The 24,061-nt window shown below is 38.3% G+C and overlaps 1 protein-coding gene across 1 annotated transcript in view; it reads left to right on the forward strand.

Moving 5' to 3' along the window:
• NBAS (NBAS subunit of NRZ tethering complex) overlaps window positions 1-24,061 on the forward strand; it is a 331,331-nt gene that overhangs the window by 113,757 nt on the left and 193,513 nt on the right. Inside the window, exons 22-25 of the mRNA XM_040225023.1 lie at window positions 10,257-10,340; window positions 15,393-15,546; window positions 22,893-23,078; window positions 23,659-23,832. Of these exons, the coding sequence (XP_040080957.1) occupies window positions 10,257-10,340; window positions 15,393-15,546; window positions 22,893-23,078; window positions 23,659-23,832 (598 nt within the window). The remainder of the gene's footprint in view (window positions 1-10,256; window positions 10,341-15,392; window positions 15,547-22,892; window positions 23,079-23,658; window positions 23,833-24,061) is intronic.

A 24,061-nucleotide genomic window follows, 5' to 3' on the forward strand; every position in this document is an offset into this window, starting at 1 on the left:
TGTCTTTTTGTGAATGAGTATTTATTATGTACTTAAGAATCTATATAAAGCATGACTCATTTCATTCAAATCCTCCAGGGTTTTGCTTTCTTTGTCTTCCTGCCATCTGCAGTTTAACTTTGAACTTCATCAGCAGTAGCGATGTGTTAGAATAACTTGCTCAGCAGAGGTATGCCATCGTCTTTCCAGTCACAGCCTGTTAAGTTGACACCACTTCTTCAGTTATGATTATTGTCAGTCTGCAGTGTAATTTGGCCTCGACTTAGAAGATTCATGATGAAATGGCTGTAAATAGACTTGTACAGCAGCATCTCAGAGCAAACAGTCTTTTATGCTTTGTTTATGGAAAGTTTAGGGCAGTCCACATCTCTTTGTGCTTATTTATGCTCCTATATTCAGGCCAAGAGGCACCTGCAGTGTACAGTATTGTGATGTTGCTCATGGCATGGGTATCAGATAGGGAGTTGTATGGTCCATTTTAGAAACAGAAATGTTTGAATAAACCTCAAGTACATTACCAAAGTCTTCAGCTACAGGGAAAGCTTATTAATCTTGAGATTTAAGTAACCCTGTGGTTTTAGGGTAGGTTTGTTTTTTCATTTATTTATTCAGATTTATCCATCCATCCATCAGTCTATCATCCATACATCCATTAAATATTTAGTGAGGTTTAAGTGCATGCCAGGTATTGAACAAAGGATATGGAAATCACCAAAGCTTTGAAGGAGCTTACAGTTTAGTAAAGGAGCAGAACATAAATAAAAAGTTGTAATTGAGTGCACTGACAGTGGGAACAGAAGTACATGCAGGGTTTAGTAATATGGAGGAGAGTCTGGTAAGCTGCTTGGTCTGGGAACATCAAAGAAGGTTTCAGGTTTTTTTTTTTTTCCTTTTCTTTTAATGAATAGTATGTTGATTGACACAGTTAAAGAGAACATTATAAATAGGCATGCCATGAATCATACTACTTTTCTATCCACTTAGATGAGGTTAAAGTGCTGTATTATTTTTACATAACTTATATCCACATTTTTTCTTCCTACTTCCATTGTACAGCTTGGTTCTGAAATATACATTTTTCTTTCTTTGAAGAGTTTTTCAAGATTTAGAATCACACAATGCTTCCTTTCTTAAAGAAGTTTTCTAGTTACTTGATGGAATCATTCTGCTGTGATCCTTCTGTGAGTTTGGGACTGAGGGTAGAAAGTGCTCCTACTCTGAAAGACATGTATACAGATAATTACAGGAGCAGTGAGGTCAGTGCTCAAAGAGTTAGGTATGCACTCTTAGCTGTGGAGCCTTCCTCTTCAATTGACTTTTATATTTTTCACTATTTATTTATTTATATCTTGACTAAGTCTTAAATTTCTAGTAAACTTTTTTTGGTATTTGTTTCTGAGAGCTCTGCTTTTAGAATTAAAGAGAGTATCGGTGACTCTGTTTCTGCTGATCGTTGAATCATTAATTCATGCATTCAGTCAGTGATGAATATTAAGCTCATAGAGTTTACTTTTCTGCAAATTTATGATCACAGTACTTATTGTGTATTTGAAGATTAAATGAAATAATGCATTTATATAAATTTAGTTAAAATGATTATATATACTTGCTATGCATGTAATATTGCTGGGAGTTATGGTAGATGCAAAGGAGTATTTACAAGAAAGGAATATTTACTTTTTTAGTGGGGATACAAAATATGTATTTTGTTATGACCAACCTAGACAGCATATTAAAAAGCAGAGATATTACTTTGGCAACAAAGGTCTGTCTAGTCAAGGCTATGGTTTTTCCAGTGGTCATGTATGGATGTGAGAGTTGGACTATAAAGGAAGCTGAGTGTAGAAGAATTGATGCTTTTGAACTGTGGTGTTGGAGAAGACTCTTGAGAGTCCCCTGGACTGTAAGGAGATCCAACCAGTCCATCCTAAAGGAGATCAGTCCTGGGTGTTCATTGGAAGAACTGATGTTGAAACTGAAACTCCAGTATTTTGGCCACCTGATGTGAAGAGCTGACTCATTTGAAAAGACCCTGATGCTGGGAAAGATTGAAGGGAGGAAGAGAAGGGGACGACAGAGGATGAGATGGTCGGATGGCATCACTGACTCAATGGACATGGGTTTGGATGAGCTCCGGGAGTTGGTGATGGACAGGGAGGCCTGGCGTGCTATGGTTCATGGAGTCGCAAAGACTCGTACACAACTGAGCAACTGAGCAACTGAACTGAGAATATGTATTAAGGAAATTAAAGAACTCCATGGAAACATAAGACAAATGTACCATCTTATGTATATTATCATAAGTTTAAATAATAAATGCCAGGGGAATTGTTCAGTTATTAGTAGTGAGAATCGAGAATAGGACGAAAGCAACCTAGACTGGAATGGTCATAGAAACATCTGAGAAAAGCCGGAATTTAAGCTAGAAGAGATGGGGTTCAGATAGGTAGGACATCATAGTGTCTGAGAGCAGAGACTCTGGAACCAGACTTGCCTGGACTCAAATCCCAGCTGCAGCGCTTTAGTTGTGTGATTTTATGAGTTAGGATGCTGTCTGTCTTTCAAGACTGCTGACTTTGTATGTGTGTATGTATGATAGTATATAATTTTATAGTTGTTCTTACAAACTGGAAGCATTTTTAAGTGTCAGCTATAGGCCATACAAGGTTGGATAATTTTATAGATAGTGTGTGAAATGTCCGTTCAGTGCATGTCTATAAGCAGGAATATGCAGAGATTTTGAAGGGCAGCGACAAGGAAATCAGTCTTGCAATGGCTTAGGATCTGCATGAGCATAATTTGTGCTGTTTTATTTAGTGATAGAGATAAAAAGCAGATAAAAAAGTCTTTCCCTAATTTTTTGTTTGATCTCTGTTGCTACCACAACCTGATATAGGATCAGGGTTTATAATGTATATTGATACACTTCATGAATATTTTGGTATATTTCATTAGTTTTGTAGTTGCTAAGTCCAGATGTCATACACTTTATCTTTGTTGTGCATTTTATTGTCTTGCTATCTGGAAGTAATGTGAAATAAAGGCCTTATACTTACTCTCTCTACTGGTTCTGGTCGGTCTAAGAAATGCAGAACACAGAATGGAATTGATTGGGTTTCTCTCCTATTACCTCCCTTTTGATAGTCAAGGGCATGTAGTTTTGGGCCTCTCCAGTGTGAGAATGCTGCTACTGCTGCTAAGTCGCTTCAGTTGTGTCTGACTCTGCTTGACCCCATAGACGGTAGCCCACCAGGCTCCCCCATCCCTGGGATTCTCCAGGCAAGAACACTGGAGTGGGTTGCCATTTCCTTCTCCAATGCATGAAAGTGAAAAGTGAAAGTGATGTCTCTCAGTTGTGTCTGACTCTTCGTGACCCCATGGACTGCAGCCTACCAGGCTCCTCCGTCCATGGGATTTTCCAGGCAAGAGTACTGGAGTGGGGTGCCATTGCCTTCTCCGAGTATGAGAATAGTCCTCGTCAATTCTTACTTGACTTAGACTTTCGATCTTTCAGTGTCATTTCCCTTTCTTCCCTAGTGACTTTCCGGGTAGCAAGGAAAGGTAGTCTTCCTTTTTCTGAGTACCTTCAGTTGTCTTTTCTTCAAAATTAGTCATTTTTTCCAGGGACAGGTGGGAGTGTTGGTGGTATAGAGGGGGATTTTCATATCATTAATGTTTCTATTCATCCTTCACCCTTTGTTTCATTGGATTTAAGTACCTATGTGAGTATCATCCTTTCTCAGTTACTTATAATTAGCTTTTCTGGGAATTTCTTCAGTGATTCTCCATTGGAGTCTGTGGCTTTCCATTAAACTTTAACTATTTAATAACTAGTTCTCCTTAGAAATAATAAAATCATCCTTTGTTCATGGTTATATATTTATTTTCAAACGACTGCAATCTTTTGGGAGTTTGGTGAGAGAATAGTTGAACATCATAGAACTTGTTACAGTCATTGGCACTTGTTTAGTCGCTAAGTCATGTCTGACTCTTTGTGACCCTGTGGACTGTATCCCCCCAGGCTCCTCTGTCCATGGGATTTTCCAGGCAAGAATACTGGAGTGGGTTGCCATTCCCTTCTCCAGTGGATCTTGAGATTGAACCTGTGTCTCTTGCTTGGCAGATGGATTCTTTACCACCAAGCCCGCAGGAAGCCTGTGGCATTTACTATTACCTTTTAAATCAGCTCCTCAGATTTTCTTGTCACTGTTTATTGCACTGGCCAGGTGCCCACCCAGTGTGATGTCAGCAGCGTTTATTGCCTTTGTTAGGCATTTGTAAATATAATCATTCGTGTGATCATTAATGCGGTGTTACTATTTATCATATAGTAGATCCTGAAATGGCAACAAGTCACATATATCTTGTATTTCACTACCCATGAAAAACCTTCTTGGTGGTGTTGATAATACTGCTGCTTTTTATGGCGGATGAGTGCTTATTATATATGAAGTACTGTTCAAAAGGCTTTCTTTGTTCTAATTGGATCCTTTGCAAATTCAGATTCTTATTATCCCCATTTGACTAATGAGGGATCTTGAAGCACATGCAGATTGAGTAACTTGATCAAGATGACATGGCTCTGCAGGGTGGTGTCACAGTTCTAACAGAGATTAGACTTCTCAGAGCATGCTCTACCTTTTGGATTAGAATTCAAGAAAACATGGCTCTAGTCTCATCTTTGTTTTGGGCATTAATGAATGCTACAATATTTACCAAATAGATGAGGCATCTGGGCCCCAGGACTTTAGTGGTGAAGGAGAATTCAAGTTCTAGTGTGGTGGGTTTTTTTTTTTTTTTTTACTTCTCTTGTTTATCTTTGACACATTACTCTCACCTGACAATACTGTTAAGTTTCAGAGTATCTTATTAGCCTAGTCTCTGTTTCATAAGCCACTTAATAATGAATAAATATAACTTAACATCTTTAAATCAGTGCCTGAAAGGTGGCGATTAGTCGTAATACACTGTTTAGCTCTTTGTTTCCAAAGCATAGAACATGAATAAAAAACTTTTTGAAAGTTTATTCATGATAAAATTTCTTTGAAATGAAACATTTATATTTAGTGTGAGAAATAATTGATGAGAGAATAGTTGAACATAATAGAACTTGTTACAGTCATTTCTTTCCTGCTGACAGATAAATTTACCTTCAGATGAAACCAGCGAAGTTTATTGTTTGGAATAAAACAGTGAGCAGGGCTCTAATATAAAGAATCCTGAAATTAAGCAGAAGCAGTCATTATTTTGTAAAGAGGTAATTTAAGTGGCAACAAAGGTCCATCTAGTCAAGGCTAAGGTTTTTCTAGTAGTCATATATGGATATGAGAGTTGGACTATAAAGAAAGCTGAGTGTAGAAGAATTGATGCTTTTGAACTGTGGTGTTGGAGAAGACTCTTGAGAGTCCCTCGGACTGCAAGGAGATCCAACCAGTCCATCCTAAAGGAGATCAGTCCTGGGTGTTATTTGGAAGGAATGATGCTGAAGCTGAAACTCCAGTACTTTGGCCACCTGATGTGAAGAGCTGACTCATTTGAAAAGACCCTGATGCTGGGAAAGATTGAAGGGAGGAAGAGAAGGGGACGACAGAGGATGATATGGTTGGATGGCATCACCAACTCAATGGCCATGAGTTTGGGTAAACTCTGGGAGTTGGCGATGGACAGGGAGGCTTGGCGTGCTGCAGTCCATGGGGTCGCAAAGAGTAGGACATGACTGAGCGACTGAACTGAACTGAATTTAAGTTTACCATGTACTTCATTTTTTTTTTTTAAAGTGGGGATGATGCATTTAAATTTAGTCTTCCCTAGCAAAGTGGAAACAATAGAAGAAAAAGATGAAATAAAGTGTATGTAAATGTTGTTTTGTGTTTATAGAACTGAGATTCAAATCAGTTTTGGACCTAACAAAGCTTTGTACAGCTTTCTGGAAGGAATAGCTGTGTTTTCTAGTTTTTTTTTTTTTTTTTAACCATGTTTTTCACCTAATCCACTTAGTGATCAGTTTACAGGGCTAATATTTTTGTTGTAAACAGAATTAATAAAAAGTTTTCCTCTAAATTTATTAAGCATTCTGTTTACTTTGTGAAAGAATAAGCTAAAAGTTGGGCATTTTAAAGATTCTAATGATAGAACTGTTCAGTCATTTAGAATTGTAAAGAATGGTCAGGTTTAGGGAAATACATATTCTGAAATCTTTTCCCCCCCATAAGTATAACATGACATGTTAAATTCTCTAGATTGTGGATGTATACAATCACCAGTATAGATTTTGTCCTTTCATGAGGGTAATAATCTGTATCAAGAAAGTATTTTTATTCTCACTCTCAGATCACAGAATCCATGTAAATATACCTCCTCGATGTATCTATAATCTTTTTTATTGCTCTATTCCAATTTTGAATTTTTGTGATGCTCATGAGATCACTCTAAAAAACAGTCTTTCTGTGTCAGTTAATTTATTTGACATATTATTTTATAGTCTGCTAAATATCAGGCATCATTTTAGGCTTGAGGGTGTGGCAATAGACAAAACAAGGAGAAATGCTGCCTTTAAGGAATTTATATTCTGACTGGGGAAAACCCTATGTCTTTCTTAAATGTTATCAGTTGATTTACAATAAAGAACTTATGGTGTTTTTATAGCAAGCATCTTAAACTCCTAAAATTTGTCCAAAATAATTTGCTTTGTATAAGCATCCTGAAAGAAAATCAAAGCACAGAAAGGTTTCTGTTTTTGTATAACTGTTGAGCATCAAACCTCAGATGAAGCCATATTTGGTAGGAGTTAGTTTCCTGATCCTCCTGATGATGAGATTGGTTTTGTATTTCAGTTTAAATGTGTCCTTTAAATATGCATCCTATTGGGGTGTCTGAATTAGAATATGAGAAGGTTCATGCTGCCCTCTGCTCGCGCACAGTCTGACTGGTGCCTCTGTCTAACTTGGTGGCCATCTACTAGCCAGGAGGGTAAGCTTTGGATTCTGTCAGGTTGTGTTTAAATCCGTGGCTCTGTCATTTCTTGACTTTATGAGGAGAAGCAAGTAAACTTGGGCCTCAGGTTTCTCATTATAGTATAAGGAGGATAATACCTCTGCACTAGGTAGGACCAAGTTATACTGGTAGGACCAGGTATTGCATATTAAAAGCAGTTTATCGTGTCTGGTCCATAGTGAGAAATCAATAAATGTTAAAGGTTATGCTATTGTCCACCATTGCTAATATATTATTTTTAGTGTTCTTACCATTATATCAGTGGTGATCACATTTAGAAACACATAGAAACATTTAGTTGTGCTGTGCCCTGAAAATGGAGCAAAAATGCTTAATCAGCCTAAGGCTCTTTAGGCCTGCTTTTTGGAGTGAGTCTCAGAGCAGAACCTGTCTTTAATGTGTGTTTTGATAAAAATAAGCAAGTTTTCTTACCCATTTCAGTTTATTGAAGGTTGACAAAGTTTTACAATTTTCTATTCTTTTTACCAAGTTTTTCAGTCTTTTTAGCAAACATTTGCCTAATAAATGTTACTTTGCTCAGAGCCCCACACCATAACTGATCATTTTCGTAGTAATCCTTATATGTAATATGTATTTTATAGAGAAAATGCAAATCTCAGCTTATGATAAATTTTTCCCAGTCTTTTGGAAAACATTTTGTGTAGCTTATGGAACCATGTCTGCTTTAATTATAAAAGGAGGTAATAGTTTGTTGGATTAATTTTTTCCTTGTTTCTCAATTCATTGCTACAATTTGTTCTTATCTTGGAAGAGTGAGCATTATTATCATTGTTGTATCCAAATGTTTTCTTTTCTACCTGTTCAGTGGTCTGTGATAAAGTATTAGTTACTGATGTGGAAGGAAATAAAATAGTTTTTTACTTGGTGACAAATGAAATACTGTGATTTTGGAATCTATTGTAATTAATCGTCTATACGACTCTGAAATTTAAAACCATGAAGTCACATGCCTTCAGAAATGTATCTTTGGTTTGCTAAGACATTGCATGCTAGCTATAAAGTGGGTAAAATGCTCTTTTAAAAACAATATAATAAATTTCTTATGTATATCTAATAGGGAACTTGAGAAAATTTGCAACAATAATAAAAACTTAAACAGTCCTGTCTGACTCTTTGTGACCCATGGAATGTACAGTTTATGGAATTCTCCAGGCCAGAATACTAGAGTGGGTAGCCTATCCCATCTCCAGGGTATCTTCCCAAACCAGAGATTGAACCTGGGTCTCCTGCACTGCAGGCAGACTCTTTACCATTTGAGCCACCAGGGAAGCCCATAGGTGATGCTATAGATAGATAAATCAACCCTGCTGATTTCCAGGTCTTCACAGCGTCTCTGTTCCTTGTAACCCCACAGCAGTCTTCTGCTCCTATCTACATAAAGACTAATCTACCTACCTTCTCCCCAAATGCTTATGAAGTATTTTTTGTGTAAGACCTGTTCTATAGCTTAGGAAGATAAGAAACTGCAAAACATAACCTCTTACTATACAAAAGTGCAGTCCTTTCTCTGAGGCTATGATAAATTTTAGGAAAGTACTACCACTGATACTTAAATATGAGATAAGATGTTTTCTTGAACTATAAAAGCAAGGTGATTGAAATTTGTTTGTAGAATTTTTGTCTTCATTCTTAGTTCAGGATGTTTGTGTTATTTTCATAGATTTACGGAATATTAGAGCTAAAAGTTACTTTAGTGGTTCACTTTAGAAAGTCATGTGCCAAGTACTGTACAGCTGGTTAAAAGATGGGTAGGCTTATGCTTTCCTTGTCTGTTCCTTCATAGCAGTTTGCTCTGCTGTCTTACTTTACCATCATTACTTCATTCCTCCTTTTTAATTTATTCTTAAAGCCATGCAATCAGGACTTGTCTTTGCCTCTTACATTTTCCTTCTGTCATTTATTGCGGGGGGCGCTCCGCAGAAAGAGAGAGGCAGGGGTCCCGACTGAGGGGTCCCGAGGAAAAGTGAGCCTGCTGTCCGCCAACCCAGCCCCTTGGCGAGCGAGAGACAATCAGACGATACAGGGGTTCTGTCTGAGCAGTTCCGCTTTATTGTCGTAAGCTCTTGGTTTATAAAGGCAAGCAGGGGGGTTTTGCGAGGGACTTTCCATAGTTCTACCAATCAAGTTAAAGGTCAGATTACCACATGCTTACATCATGACAGGGTCTATGGTGATCACTCGTTGTCCACGTGCACTGATGTCTGAGGAACCAATCAAATTTTTTGACAAACAACTTAGGCCGCGCCCTCATCTCTCCCGCCAGGTACCGTCTTAGCTCTAAACCGCAAAGCTAGCCCTTCTTTTTAAGGTTTCCCATTTAGGGCCCCACAATTTATTGGTGATATTTTTAACCTGCAGAATTATTTCTTCACTCTGATTATTAGCTGTGCCCTCTTAGCCTGGTCCCTGGTAGCTCAGCTGGTAAAGAATCTGCCCACTGTGGGGGAGACCTGGGTTCAGTCCCTGTGTTGGGAAGATCCCCTGGAGAAGGGAAAGGCTACTCACTCAGTATTCTGGCCTAGAGAATTTCATGGACTGTGTAGTCCATAGGGTTGCAAAGAGTCAGACATGACTGAGCAACTTTCACTTCACTTTTGGCTGTTAGGCTGTCCAATATAGGCACCACCAGCCACATGTAGCTATTTAAATTTTAAATAAAATTAATTAAAATTAAATAGTATTAAAAGTTTCTTGGTATCAGTGTCACATTTCAAGTGATTGATATGAATATATGTAGCTTAGCAGTTACTGTATTGGATAACCCAGTTAGAGAACAGTTCTGTGATCACAGGAAGTCAGGTTGTACACTTTTTGAGAGAAGGGGACCATTTATGTTAGCATTAAAAACATTAAATATGGAGTTTTGATAAATATTTTAGAATGTTTGAGTGAACGCACAGCCATACCACCTTTAGTTTTTTCTTGTTTTTTTTTTTTTCCATAATTCTACATTTTTATTTATTTATTTATTTATTTTTTATTTTACTTTACAATTCTGTAAATTTTTGTTTTGAATTTTCCTTTTCTTTTTGAACCATTTTACTATCAAAGAGAAATCAGCAGTTTTGTATTTTTTATTTGCCTATTGTATATGATATGTATCATATACTACTTAAGATACCATAAAAAGAAATCTTGGAGGTTTAAGGTTATAGGATTACTTTTGTATTATGTTTCTTGTGTTTCTAGTCATTGAGGTAATGTGTCTTTTAAATGTATGTGCTTTTTTTTGAAATTTTAAGTTATGACGGTGATTCCTTGATGATCGTTCCTTGGCACGAACATAAGCACCGAGATGAAGACTGGTGTGAGGAGCTGGAGTGCAGGTAAGAATGAGCCAGTGGGAGAGCTCTTCATGTCCTTGTAGGATGGATGAATAGAAGGCCCAGTGCAGGTGGTTTGTGGTGGGTGGTAGTTTATTTGATGGTGGTCCCCGCTTGAGAGTTTTAGGGACATTAACAGCTTGACTTTACTCAAGGTCTGTTAAAAAATTTAATGAAAAAATATTGAATGGCTACCAGGGAGTTATTCTACAAGTGGTCCTTATGTAACAACTCTTCTCATTCTGAGGTAGTCCTTTTCAGTCTTTGACATATACAGGTGTGTTTTTCATAGCTGTTATTGTGGTATGTGTGCAGTTTTGTTCTTGATTCAGTTTCAATTTTCACTTTTATAAGACTTTACCACGGAAAGCCTCAGAACATTGAGGCATCAGGTTCTACCTAAGCGGGTGGGTGATGAGGTGTGGGGCTGAAAGCCCATACAAGGGGCATTTAAATCCCTTTATTGCCTTACTCCTCAAAGTCAGGTAAATGCTCATTGCTCATTTTTACATTTGATATGAGTCATCTTATATTTTTACATTTTTTTTTTAAAAACTATGTGTATGAACTGTCTGATAAACAATAAATAAAAGCCCTAAGCATTAGTGTGATCATTGCAAGTGAATTTGGGACTTTATTCATGTTGGCACTAATATTGGCAATTCTCCTTCATTTTGTATCTTTCACTGTTGATATCTGAGTGCATAGCATATCTGACTCCTAGTTAACCTTTTTCATTCTGATGAGTTTGATTATAATAGCAATCAGATGCCTTGTGTTTTGCTGTTATGTGCTTTTAACTTTTTAAAAATTTTTATTAAACTTCTGTGTCGTTGCAAATAGATTAAAAGTTTAAGATTTTCTGCAAATCTTGTTAAAAAAACAAAAACCATACTCCTTTGTTTCCGTATTTTTGTATCCTGTTCTCCTGAAGCAACTACTTTGAATTCTTTTAAAGGATTGTTTTGTTATTTACTCCAGTCTCTGACTAACACAATTGTATAGCTACTTTTTGATGTTTTTAGTCCTGGCCATTATCTGTGGACTTGCTTCAGTGGAAGATAGTGGTTTCGTTTCTTTTGCTGCATATGCTCCTTTCCTTTTTGAGCATTTACGTGACCCCTACTCCCCTTTAATCTTTTACCGTCATTTCAGTGTAATTTCAGGAAAGAGTGGAGCTTAATGCATGGTATGTATCAGTCATATTTAACTAGAAATCCACAGTTGGCATGAGTAATGAGAGATTGAAGATGGAGATAAGTTGAAAAAGGTGAGAGGTTGATGCCAGTGGATACAGTAGGAGGGAAGGTGTGTAGTCCTCACTTTAAGATGGTGCTTTTTGAGGAGAGCCCTGTTTCAGTCACATGATGCTTCCCAGTTCTCCTTAGCCTGTGCCTTTTTATGATTCTGGGAAGGCGATAAGAAGGAATAAGGGCATTTCTTCTCAGACAACAGTAAGCTAAATTGAAAGCTAAACTTGCTGTGCTGGGACTCTTAAAACTGTAAAAATGAAAAGCTAGGAAAAGGCTGACAGAAGAGAAGATGCTTTTGAAGCTGATACAGATTTTCAGGACATTTTTTTAAAAATTCCCATTTTATTGCCTCTCCCCTACCCCTAACCATTTCTCCGACCTTGCACCTTCCATCTCTGGCTATTACCTCTGGCAGTTCTCTGTATCTGCAAGTGAGGTTATGGGATACCTTGTGGCTTTTTCATTTACAGCTGCCCATTGAACAACAAAGTGGGGCCTGACACTCTGTGAAGTCAAAAGTTTGCCTATGATTTATAATCCATCTTCCCTCCATACCCGAGGTTCCCCATCTATGGATTCAGCCACCCATGGGTGGTGTAGTATTGTGGTATTTACTGTTGGAAAAAAACCGTGTATGTAAGTGGACCCACACAGTTCAAACTCATGCCGCTCAAGGGTCTGCTGTAATTCTGTCCTCTGCTCAATTCAAGAATACTGAAGGAGAAAGCCATGCCATTTCTGTATGCATGAAGTGTATCATCGAGCAGGAAAGATGCTGCTGCAGTAAATTACTAATGTGATGAGTGTTATGAAAGTGAAGTGCAAGGGCCACTGGGAGACCCAAACTTGGGGGAGGTCAAGGAGGATTTTCCACAGGAAGTGCTGTGAAATCTGAGATTCAAAGGATGAATAAGATTTAGCTCAGTGGACGGTGAGTTTGGCTTATGAGGGAAGGGAGTGTTTTAACAGAGGGAAGAACATTTGGGAGGCTCAAGGCAGGGGCCCCTTTAAGGACTGAAAATAAGACCTGTATTGTTGAAGTGTCCAGGACAGAAGTGACTCTGGCACCAAGAGGAGGCTAGAATATTTTAAGGCAGATGACAGCCTATGCAAATAGTCATGAGGATGATAGAATCATGTTTCTGTTTTAAAAAAGATAACTGTTTCCTCGAGATAGTGTGAATTCAGTTTTGACCTTGTTGCATTTGAAATGCCTCAGAGCAAATAGGACAATTTTGGTGCTTTCAAGTGAAGTCTGGATTAGGGGTGAAAATATGGTGGTGTATTTATATTGCAGAGTCTACCAGGAGACCTAGAGAGAATATGGTGAGAAGACAGGAGAGCTGGAGAATTTGGAAGAGGCAGTATTTAACAGTCGGCTCTGGGAGGAGAGTCTAGCAAAGATGACTGTGAAAAGGAGCAGCCAGAAAGATGGGACATGCGTGATTTGACAGTATGGCATAATGGTATGGCATGCTGGAATGGAAGACAAGCATGTTTCTAGAAGGAGAAAATGTTCAAATTTTCAGTGTTGAGAGGGCAGTAAGTTAAGGACTGAAAAAAAAAAATCAAAGGAACTCTTAAGTTGCTTGTGGGTGTTTTTCCCCTGAAATGGGAAGATTTCAGGAGATTGGGTGTGACTTTTATGTGTCAGAGATGAGGAGAAATCACAGGTCAGATGTTAACGACAGTTGTCAAACTAGTTAAATGACTACCCAGTTGTAACTACAGTAGGTTGTCTAAGGCATGTGGATAAAACGCCCAAATATTTGTGAGCTTTGGGTATGGTCAGATACTAGAACAGCTAATAATTCCAATGGAAAAAATACCTAAGTAAATAAAAGTTAAACATCCGCTCTGTGCCAGACAATAGTCTCTGCATATTTTATTTATATTAATTTGAAAATTCTTGCATGGTGTTATTCCCCATTCTTGATATTTATAAAATGAATCTTAGACTAGTTTTAACTAATTTTTGCAAGATTTCACAGCTTTCAGTAATAGAACTGCATTTCAGTGCTGACTCCAAAGCACATTCCCTTATATTAGTAATAATTATACCACTTGTTATTTACTGACTTATTTTAGGGACTTCCCTGGTGGCTCAGTGGTAAAGAATCTGCCTGCAATGCGGGAGACCTGGGTTTGATCCCTGGGTCAGAAAGATCCCCTGGAGAAGGGAATGGCAACTCACCCCAGACTTACTTTAGATGAATGAATATCCCTAATGGAACATGGTCTTTCCCCTTATTTATATCTGAAATATCTTAGTTTAAGTTGTTATTTTTTTCTTTTTTAGTTCTTAACCATTGAAGGGAATTGGCCAGCATCATCCTCGTAAAAACGCCTCATAATTCATGATCCCTGCAATGTTTTCCCTGTGTACCTTCCTTTAATGTTGTTTCTTTTTCCCCCTGTTGGCAGGTAGTATAGAGTAGTTCCTAATTTTGCAAATATCAGTGCATTACTATGTTACTGATACCTACTAAAGTTATATTAGCAACATAAATAAGACATCTTTCTTCTTATTTTTATGAAGTTGGGAAACAAGGCTTCTTAATTTATGTTTGGCTCAGAATCACCTTTGGGTGTCTTTACTAAACGAGGTCTGGCTGGCCACCACAGTCATTGCAATTTAGCTGGCCTGTGGCAGGTATGCCGCCGTGTGCATTTTAAAGCTACCCAGGGTGAGTCTGATTTTATTTAATACTTGATTGATTTGGGGCATAATTTTTTATTTACTGTCTATTCTGATTGTTTTTTTTTTTTTAATTGGGAGAACTAATAGGAAGATGACACCACCCTTATGGCAGAAAGTGAAGAGGAACTAAAAAGCCTCTTGAAGAAAGTGAAAGAGAGTGAAAAAGTTGGCTTAAAGCTTAACATTCAGAAAACTAAGATAATGGCATCTGGTCCCATCACTTCATGGGAAATAGATGGGGAAACAGTGGAAACAGTGTCAGACTTTATTTTGGGGGGCTCCAAAATCACTGCAGATGGTGATTGCAGCCATGAAATTAAAAGACACTCACTCCTTGGAAGGAAAGTTATGACCAACCTAGATAGCATATTTAAAAGCAGAGACATTACTTTGCCAACAAAGGTCCATCTAGCCAAGGCTATGGTTTTTCCAGTAGTCATGTATGGATGTGAGAGTTAGATTGTGAAGAAAGCTGAGCACTGAAGAATTGATGCTTTTGAACTGTGGTGTTGGAGAAGACTCTTGAGAGTCCCTTGGACTGCAAGGAGATCCAACCAGTCCATTCTAAAGGAGATCGGTCCTGGGTGTTCTTTGGAAGGAATGATGCTAAAGCTGAAGTTCCAATACTTTGGCCACCTCATGTGAAGAGTTGACTCATTGGAAAAGACTCTGATGCTAGGAGGGACTGGGGGCAGGAGGAAGAGGGGACGACAGAGGATGAGATGGCTGGATAGCATCACTGACTCGATGGACGTGAGTCTGAGTGAACTCCAGGAGTTGGTGATGGACAGGGAGGCCTGGCGTGCTGCGATTCATGGGGTCGCAAAGAGTTGGACATGACTGAGTGACTGAACTGAACTGAACTGAATAGGAAACTAAAGCGTCCCACAAATTTCCCATTTATCTTGTGTGCCCATGCATATAGGAAAACACGCACAAACACACCCTCCCACAAGTGTGTCCATACATACGTACATACATACGTCCTGCCAGTCTTAGTAACTGCTCTCTCCCTATCTCTGTCTTCCCTTTTTCTCTCTCATAAGCTCATTTCCCCCAGCATTTCAGCTAGTTATTAATTGTTCTTTCTGTGCTCTGCAGAATGGTGGTTGAGCCGAGTCTTCCGGATAAAAGTGAGTTCCTATACACCGCACAGCCCGAGCTGCTGAAGTACAGGAGCTCCCAGCTGGCAGTGGAGGAGGTGATGGACTGGTACCGGAGCAGAGCGGAGGAAATAGAACATTACGCCCGGCAGGTGAGGCCGCAGTGCTGTGTCAGAAGCTCAGCATTCAGTGTGTGTTCTGGCTGCAGATAGCAGAGCCAGAGATCATGTGCACAGTTTGCAAGGGGTGTAATGGATATTTCTCAGTGTCTATTCATTTATTCTTTGCCTCAGAAGCTTTTGTGTGTTTTTTGTTTTTGATTCCTAAAGAGCAAACACATACAAGAAAAGTTGTTAAAAAAATCTTTCTTTGTAAAGTATAAGCTGCACAGTATGTACGCACTGTTACAGATTTTCCACGTAAGCTTAATAGGCTTCATAGCATTTTAACTTAAAAGATTTTTTATCAACATTGAAATGCTTGATCAGTCCCCTGTCACATTGCAGAAATGTAGTTGATGATAACTTTGCTTTTCAGGAACCCTGTTTGAACTTTTGTTTCTAATGCTTCTCTGAAATCCAAGACATAATTTCTTTGTTTCCCATGAAGCTGAGATGTCTCCCAGCTTCATCAGAGAGGGGTGTGGAAGAGAGAGATGAGGGTTGTACTGAAGCTTGTGAGTTTGTGAAGGTTGTTCAGTCATGTCTGACTTGTCGCCACCCCATGGACTGTGGCCTACCAAGCTGCTCTGTCCAGGGAATTCTCCAGGCCAGAATACTGGAGTAGGTAGCCATTCCCTTCTCCAGAGGAATCTTCCCAGTGCAGGGATCAAACCCAGGTCTCCGGGTTTGCTGGCGGATTCTTTAACTACTGAGCCACTAGGGAAGTACCGAAGCTTAGGAGATCTAAAAGAGAATCTCTTCCACTAATAGACCTGGTGACTCTGGGTCTGCTTGCTGCCTACGTTTCCAGTACCTCGGTTTTTTTAGGGGCTTAGATCTTACTAGAGTCAGTGATAACAAAGAAAATCATCCAGGAGAGACCATTAAAAATTCCGCTAATTGAATTCTCTGCAAATGGAAGCAAAAGTTGTCTTCATCCTGGTGGATAGAAGTTGACAGTTCAGAGCAAAGAATGGCAGGATGCCCCTTGAAATCTCATCCAGGGTCTGGCCAGTGGGTGTCTTTTTCATTTTACTTGTAGTCTTGGCTTTGGACTTCCTGTCCTAAGATCAGGTTTTCATTTGAAGGACCATTCCAGAAGGTCTGAAGAGCAGTTGCACTGTAGGAAGGAAGAAACCCTTTCATTTAAACTTCTAGTCAGTGTATCTGGCAGGGCCCTGTGTCTCCATTTGATAGCCTTCTTGAAATTTCTGCTTAGTCTAATTCGTGTTTTTAATGTTCATAGAATTGAAGATGAATTGTTTTCTGGAGCTGATGGGATTATTATAGATCCAGCTTTTTCGAGGGTGGCCAAGAATGTATATGATTGACTTTTTCAGGTTTTTGAAGATGACTGAGGACGTTTGAAAATGTTTAGAATTCTAAGATACCAGAATGAAAAGAATCTCTGGAGGGGTTCTGGTCTGATTTTCTATGTTATAGGTAGACAAACTAAGATTCACAGAGGAGAAAGTGAACAACTTGCTCAGGGACACACAGTAGCAGAACCAGACAGAATCCAGATCTCTGCGCAATCTTTCTTATGAAGTCCATATAAATGTGGACAGTGGCACAGATCTTAATGACTGAAAGCAAGATAAATTAATCTAAAAAAGTGGTTCTCAATTCTCAGATCCATAGTATTTTTTTCTGTAGCAAATATTTTGTAATACTTCCTTGTTATCCTGATGTGAGAATCATGGACATATCTCATTTACATAAACAGTCTCCAAAAAGTTAACACAGTTACTTAACTGTGATAAATAAAATCTATAAATGCTTCATCATGAGTACACTAGAAAAAGTGACTAAAGTCTGTGAGAAATCACTTTGAACAAGACAGCTGACATTTGCTGATAGATTGAGGGGTATTGCTGAATTAAAAATCACAAATGGAATGTGATCAACTCATGGTAATTTTTTTTTTTTTTTCAGGATATTTGAGAAGGTAGGCAGGAATTAAGGCGAGGAATTAGGACTTCCCTGCACACTTTGGGACGTATGGCCTCCTGGCTTCCACCCATTTAATGGTACAAGTTCCACTAATACTTAGGAAAGGCAGAACTGCCTCCTAAGTTTCAGAACACCCCCTGGTGGACAGTACTGCTTCTGTTAAAAACTGTAGTCTTAGACCAATATCCTGCATCTGTAAATGACCAGTTCATAGGGGTCAGGTTAAGCAAAGGCCTTATTACTTTGCTGATTCAGGAGAAACTCAACCTGGTAATAATTGATGAAAGTTATCAAGTGAGTTGAAGAGGTGCAATTTTTGTAGTTTGTATAGGCAAATGTAGGTTGTATACCATGTAGATAGATCCCTTTTAAGAACAAAGTCATCATTTGATTTACGGGAATTTATAAACACCTAGAGTTGACTATTGTCTCTGGCTTACGAGAAAAGGGATCTTGTTTGAACCAGTTTTGTTGGAGCACTTTGTGGTTTTTAGATGAACTTCTAGATGTAACACTTATTTCTTGCCTTTTTGAAAGTGGCCATTGTTTTGAGCATGAGGTGATATTTCACTGTGGTTTTGATTTGCTTTTGCCTAATTTTAATGATTTTCAACATCTTTTCACATGCCTGTTGAGTGTCTATGTCTTCTTTGGAAAGTGTCTGTTCAGCTCCTATGCCTGTTTTTTAATCGTGTTTTTGTTTTTTTTGTGGTGATTTGTATGAGTTCTTTATATATTTTGGATATTAACCCTTTATCAGGTAAATGATTTGCAAATATCTTCTCCCATTTGGTAGGTTGTCTCTTCATTTTGCTGATGGTTCCCTTTGCTTGCAGAGATCTTTAGTTTTGATATAGTTCCACTAATTTGATTTTTCTCTTGTTTCCCTTGCCTGGGGATAGATCTTGAAAGATTTTGCTAGACTGATAACAAAGAATGTTCTGTCTCTGTTTTCTTCTAAAGGTCTTAGAGTTTCAGGTCTTACATTCAAGTCTTTTATCCATTTTGAGTTGATTTTTTTGTATGGCATGAAATAATAGTCTTACTTTCATTCTTTTGCACGTGGTTGTCCAGTTTTCCCAACACCATTTATTAAAGAGACTGTCCTCTCTCCATTGTATATTCTTTGCTTCTTTGTCATAAGTTAATTGTCCATGTATATGTGGGTTTATTTCTAGACTCTCAATTCTGTTTTTATTGATTTGTATGTCTGTTTTTCTGCCAATACCAATTTTAGTGTTTAATGACTGAAATTAGTGTTGCAAAATATTTATTCAGGGGTTTTAAAAATAGCACTAACAAAGGAAAAGACCTATACTAGAATGCAAAATAAATTGTTTTTTACACTTATCTTCTTTATTTGGTTTTATTAATAATTTATTTTTTAGAGACATTTGTGATTTATAGAAAAATTGAGTAGAAAGTAGAGAGTTGCCATTAACTCCCCTCATCTTCCACCTATTCACTAGTTATCTCTGTTACTAACATCTTTCATTTGAGTGATATGTTACAATTGATGAACCAAGATGTCTTAGTGGGCAGGTGGATTAATACAGTGGTACATCCACACAGTGAACTATTACTCAGCTCTAAAAGAGAGGTGAGCAATCAAGTCATGAAAAGCAGTGGAGAAACCTAAAATGCATATTCTCAGTTAAAGAAGCCAGTCTGAAAAGGCTGCATACTGTTTGATACCGGGTGTGTGACATTCTGGAAAAGGGAAAATGATGGAGGCAGTAAAAAGTTCAGTGCTTGACAGAGGTTGGTGGCGAAGGGATGAATAGACAAAACACAGAAGATTTTCAAGGCAGTGAAAATACTCTCTATGTTACCATAATGATAGGTACCTGTCATACATTTGTCCGAATCCACAGAAAGGAAACACCAAGGGTAAACCCTCATGTAAACGGTAAACACTGAGTGATAATGGTGTGTGGGTATAGGTTCATTGACTGTAACAAAGGCGCTTCCATGGTGGGGAATATCGATGCAGGAGGCTGCGTATGTGTGAGGGCAGGGTTAATGTGGGCTGTCTCTGTACTTCCTATCCATTTTTGCTGTCAACCTACCACTGCTCTAAACCATGAAGTCTATTAAAAACAAAAGCGGAAAAAAAAATAATTTCTGAAATATAAAATTTTGAAGTCTAATTATAATTTCTAGATCTCTTGATTTCTGTTTTAGTGATTAAGAATAATTATAAAGAGAAGAAAGTGATTTGGTGATGCTTTATTTAGTTGGCTGTATAGTTTCTTTCATCCTTTTCATTATTTAGAAATGCTCATAATTGAGATACTGTTCTTTAGCTTTGTTTTATGTATCGATGTTTCATGTGCTTTGTGCTATAATTGAAGTGGTATCTGACATAGTTTTATCTTTTTCATTTTTAGAGATTTAATTGATATAGGACTACTTCTTCCTTTGTGCCTATTTGGCTTTTGAAAACTTGTTTGTTGGTTTACAAAAATGTGTACATTTAGTGGTGACATTTATCTAGTAAGGGCTCGGGGTATGTGGTATAATTATGTAAGTTGTAGTAGATCCTGCTTTAAGGTGTCAATAATTTGATTTTCAAACATTTTTACTTTGGAAAATATTTTGGAAAGCAACCAATTCAGAGTTGATATTAGAAACCCAGATCTGGATCACAGAATGGGTTAGTTTCAGATTGCTGATGTGCTGCATGTTCAAGCATGTCAAAGCTGTGCTTGAACAAAGTTGTATTGTGTGTATCAGGTTTCTTCACACCTTCTGAGATTTTCTGAGTTTTTTTTTTTTAATTGGTATGCAGGTAGATGTGGCCTTTCTCACATTAAATGTGCTTTTGTTGGGATATTGCCAGATCCCTTCTCTTTTGCCTTATGCCTTCTCGATTGGTAGTTTTCCCCTTTATGTTTATTTGCACCACTCTTTTCAGTTGAACATGCAGTTCTTCTTCTTCTTCTCGTTTTTTAACTTCCTTATCTGTCAACTCTTGAGTCTTAGAAGAGCTCTGGGTGGATCTGTAATCCTGCTTGGAGTTTTTTCTCTGTACTGTGACTGTTTCCTCTCCCCCCTTTTCGCTCTTTTCTCTCACCAATGCTTCCCTCATTATTTTCAGCAATGATTGTGCTTTGTATTTCATGGAGAAAGATGAGAAATCACTTCCATTTGCCCCACTCTTTCCAGCTTTCTCAGAGGAAGAGGTGCCTCTTCTTTCATTCTCTGGAACTTCTTTCCTCCCCTGTCCTCTAGGTTCCACACTCCCCACTCGCTGCTCAGGATTGTACCAGCATTCACTTTGTCTCCCTGTCCTCTCATCTTCAACCTCTGGTCTATTACCCACCTTCTCCCCCTGACCTTTTTTAAACATAAAGTTCAGGTCATTACTATTTTGTATGTATATATTCTCCCTGGCTTCTGTTTTAGCTGTCTTCTTTCCATCACAGCTCGACTCAGACACAGCCGCTCTGCTCCTGGTAATCACTTTCTCAGTGTTTGCTCCTCATTTCCCTGGTGTTGGCTGCTCCCGCCACTCCATGGAAATACCATCAGTAAGGCCCCCTGTTAGCCTTTTAATGGCAGGTGCCCTTCGTTTGTTGTTCAACAGCACTGTCTTTTGACACCACTGCCCCTTCTTCCCTGCGTTGTCTTCCCCTTAGGCTTCTGTGATATCATTTCACTCTCTTCTGTGTCTTTGTATGAGCCGTTCACAATCCTCTCCTCTATGTGGCTCAGGGTCTTTGACTTGTCCCTTAAATATTGCTGTCCCCTGGGGGCTATTTTTGTCACTAGTGGAGAGTCTTCTGATGCTAGTAATCACTGTTCTCCTAACTAGTTTTCTTATTTCGGTCCAGTCCATTTATAGTTCATTCATATTTCACTTGTCATTAATTCAATAAACACTTACTGAATATTCTTTCCAAAGTATAGGCCTGTTTATGACATGCCTCAGTCAAAAATCCTTCGGATTTGCATTTCAAGATAAACTGCAAACTCCTTAGCTTAACAAATGATGTTCTTTTTTATCCAACTCTTCCCAGCTACTCTAGCCTTGTTTTTCATCCCTTCACTTCATACCTTTCTTTTTTTTTTTTTTTCCAGTTTATGAAACTGATTGTACTTCCACAACACTCATGCATCTCTCCCTTTCATGCTGATCTCCTGCCCTTCTTCTTTCTTCACTTACTAATATCCACTGATTCTTTAAAACTCATTTTAAGTGGTCTCTCCTCTGGGAGGCTTTATGACCCTCAGGGTGGGCTGCATGCCCTCTTCTTTGAGATCCCAGACAGCCTCACTCCACTTCAGTCATTAGTTTACCAGGTTGTGTTTCCCTATGAGATGGAGATATCTTTGAAAGAAGATATCTCATCTTACTCAGTTTTATGTTCCTAACATTTAGAATGGTACTCAGTTCCTAGTAGGTCCTCAGTAAATAAGTGTTATCCTAGGACTAAAAGAGTAAGTAAGGAGCAGTGTAAGGCACTATGGGTTAAGGCAGCATTAGATGATTTTGCTGTCAACGGGAATATGTCATTTTATAAATCTGATTAGGTGATAGGAGTGAAATTGCTGTATGTATGTTGAGCATCTATAGGACAATTGTTCTTTGTTTTGTTCTAAGAAGGTCTAAATAGTTGTATAGAGACAGAGAAGGTGTCTCCCAGAGTTAGTCATTCATCAAGTATTTACTGAATGTCATCTATATGGGTGACATTGTGAAAGAAGAGGTACTGAACAGGAATATGGAAGCAAATCATTCTTTTGGGGGTAGAATGGCCTAATGAACACAGATTAATTTCACATTAATCTGTGAATTGGTGGTGGTTTAGTCACTAAGTTGTATCTGACTCTTGTGACTCTTATGGACTGTAGCCTGCCAGGCTCCTCTGTACATGGGATTTCCCAGGCAAGAATATTGGAGTGGGTTGTCATTTCCTTCTCCAGGGAGTCTTCCCCACCCAGGGATCAAACCTGCATCTCCTGCCGGCAGATTCTTTACCACTGAGCCACCAGGGGAAGCCCATTATCACTTATTGTTAATATCTATGGTTCTCCCCCGCCCCGCCCCCCCCCCCAAGCTTGTTAATGTTTTGAGAACTAAGTAGGCAAATACACGTAAAACAGCTCTGAAAACTGTAATGCTCTCTGAATTGAAGATGATTGTCTTTTATTTTTATTTTCAGTATTTCTTGCAGATTATTTGATTCTGTTGAGGCAGTTTGGTGGTAGTATATTTTGTAAAGAAGTCTAATGTTTTTGTACTAAATAAGAATATTAGTGATAATGTGATTTTATATAAAATAACTGTAAGAGTTAGATTCTATACTGGAGCTTTTACTTTAGAAAATATGTGAAAGAAAGACATAAAACTCAGACTTACTGTCTCCTTTCCCTTTTAGGTTGACTGTGCATTGTCGCTTATTCGACTTGGAATGGAACGGAATATTCCTGGTTTGCTGGTTCTCTGTGATAATTTGGTTACTCTGGAAGCACTGGTTTATGAAGCTGGGTGTGATTTAACCCTAACCTTGAAAGAACTGCAGCAGATGAAAGACATTGAAAAACTAAGATTATTGATGAATAGTGTAGGTTTGATTTTTAAAAGCTTCTTTTTTAAGTGTTCCCTGTATACTTTGATGAATGTGTATCTCAAAGCCAAAAGATGTAGTAGCCTTCAAACCAGAGAATTTAGTCAATAAAGGAAGGCTTCTTGACTTAAAAAAAAAATTAAATTTTATGAATAAATTCCTGAAGGCATCCGAAACCTTTTCGGCTGGTTTTGTACCTTCTTTGCCCTTCATTCACGCTTATCTATAAATGACTGTCCCCCTGCCCCCCCCGCCCCCCAGCTCAGCATATTTAAAGTAGCTGTCATTCTAGTAATCATGTTTCTAAATCTGTCATTATGCCGGGCTTGGGCTGTGAGGGCCCTCTAGTGTGTTCATGGCATTAAAGAGATGAGCTACAATGCTCTTGCTGACAGCAGATGATTCTCCTGCTGCCTCTTGGGTCCTTATGAGGCATGAACTGGACTGTCTGTTTGAGAAAGTGTTGGCTTTCATTGTTTGTGAGTCTGGTTATCTTTGATCTTTATGACTTGTCTGTTATTACCAGGTTTTAATATTTAACTTAACATGTGTGTGTTTTGGTGAAATGCATTTTCAGTGTTCTGAGGACAAGTATGTGACAAGTGCTTACCAGTGGATGGTTCCCTTTCTTCATCGCTGTGAGAAGCAGTCTCCTGGAGTGGCTAATGAGCTGCTAAAGGAATATTTAGTAACTCTAGCAAAAGGGGACTTAAAGTTACCCCTGAAGATTTTTCAGCATTCCAAGCCTGATGTAAGTAGAAACGTCTTCAAAATCTCTGCACATTTTCCCCTTAAGAATTATTTTTTATTTACAAAATTTGTAATACTTGGCCTTGCAAGGAATTTCTCTTCAAACCAGAAGAAGTGGTTGTCATTTTATTCTTTAAAAATGTTTTATAAATTGAGTCCAAAAATATTTTGAAAGTTCATCAAATGATGTTTATCTTGATTGATATACTCAACGTGTGTTGACTTTCTAC

This window comes from Oryx dammah, unplaced genomic scaffold (assembly GCF_014754425.2).
Source record: "Oryx dammah isolate SB20612 unplaced genomic scaffold, SCBI_Odam_1.1 HiC_scaffold_25, whole genome shotgun sequence".
Lineage (NCBI taxonomy): Eukaryota > Metazoa > Chordata > Mammalia > Artiodactyla > Bovidae > Oryx > Oryx dammah.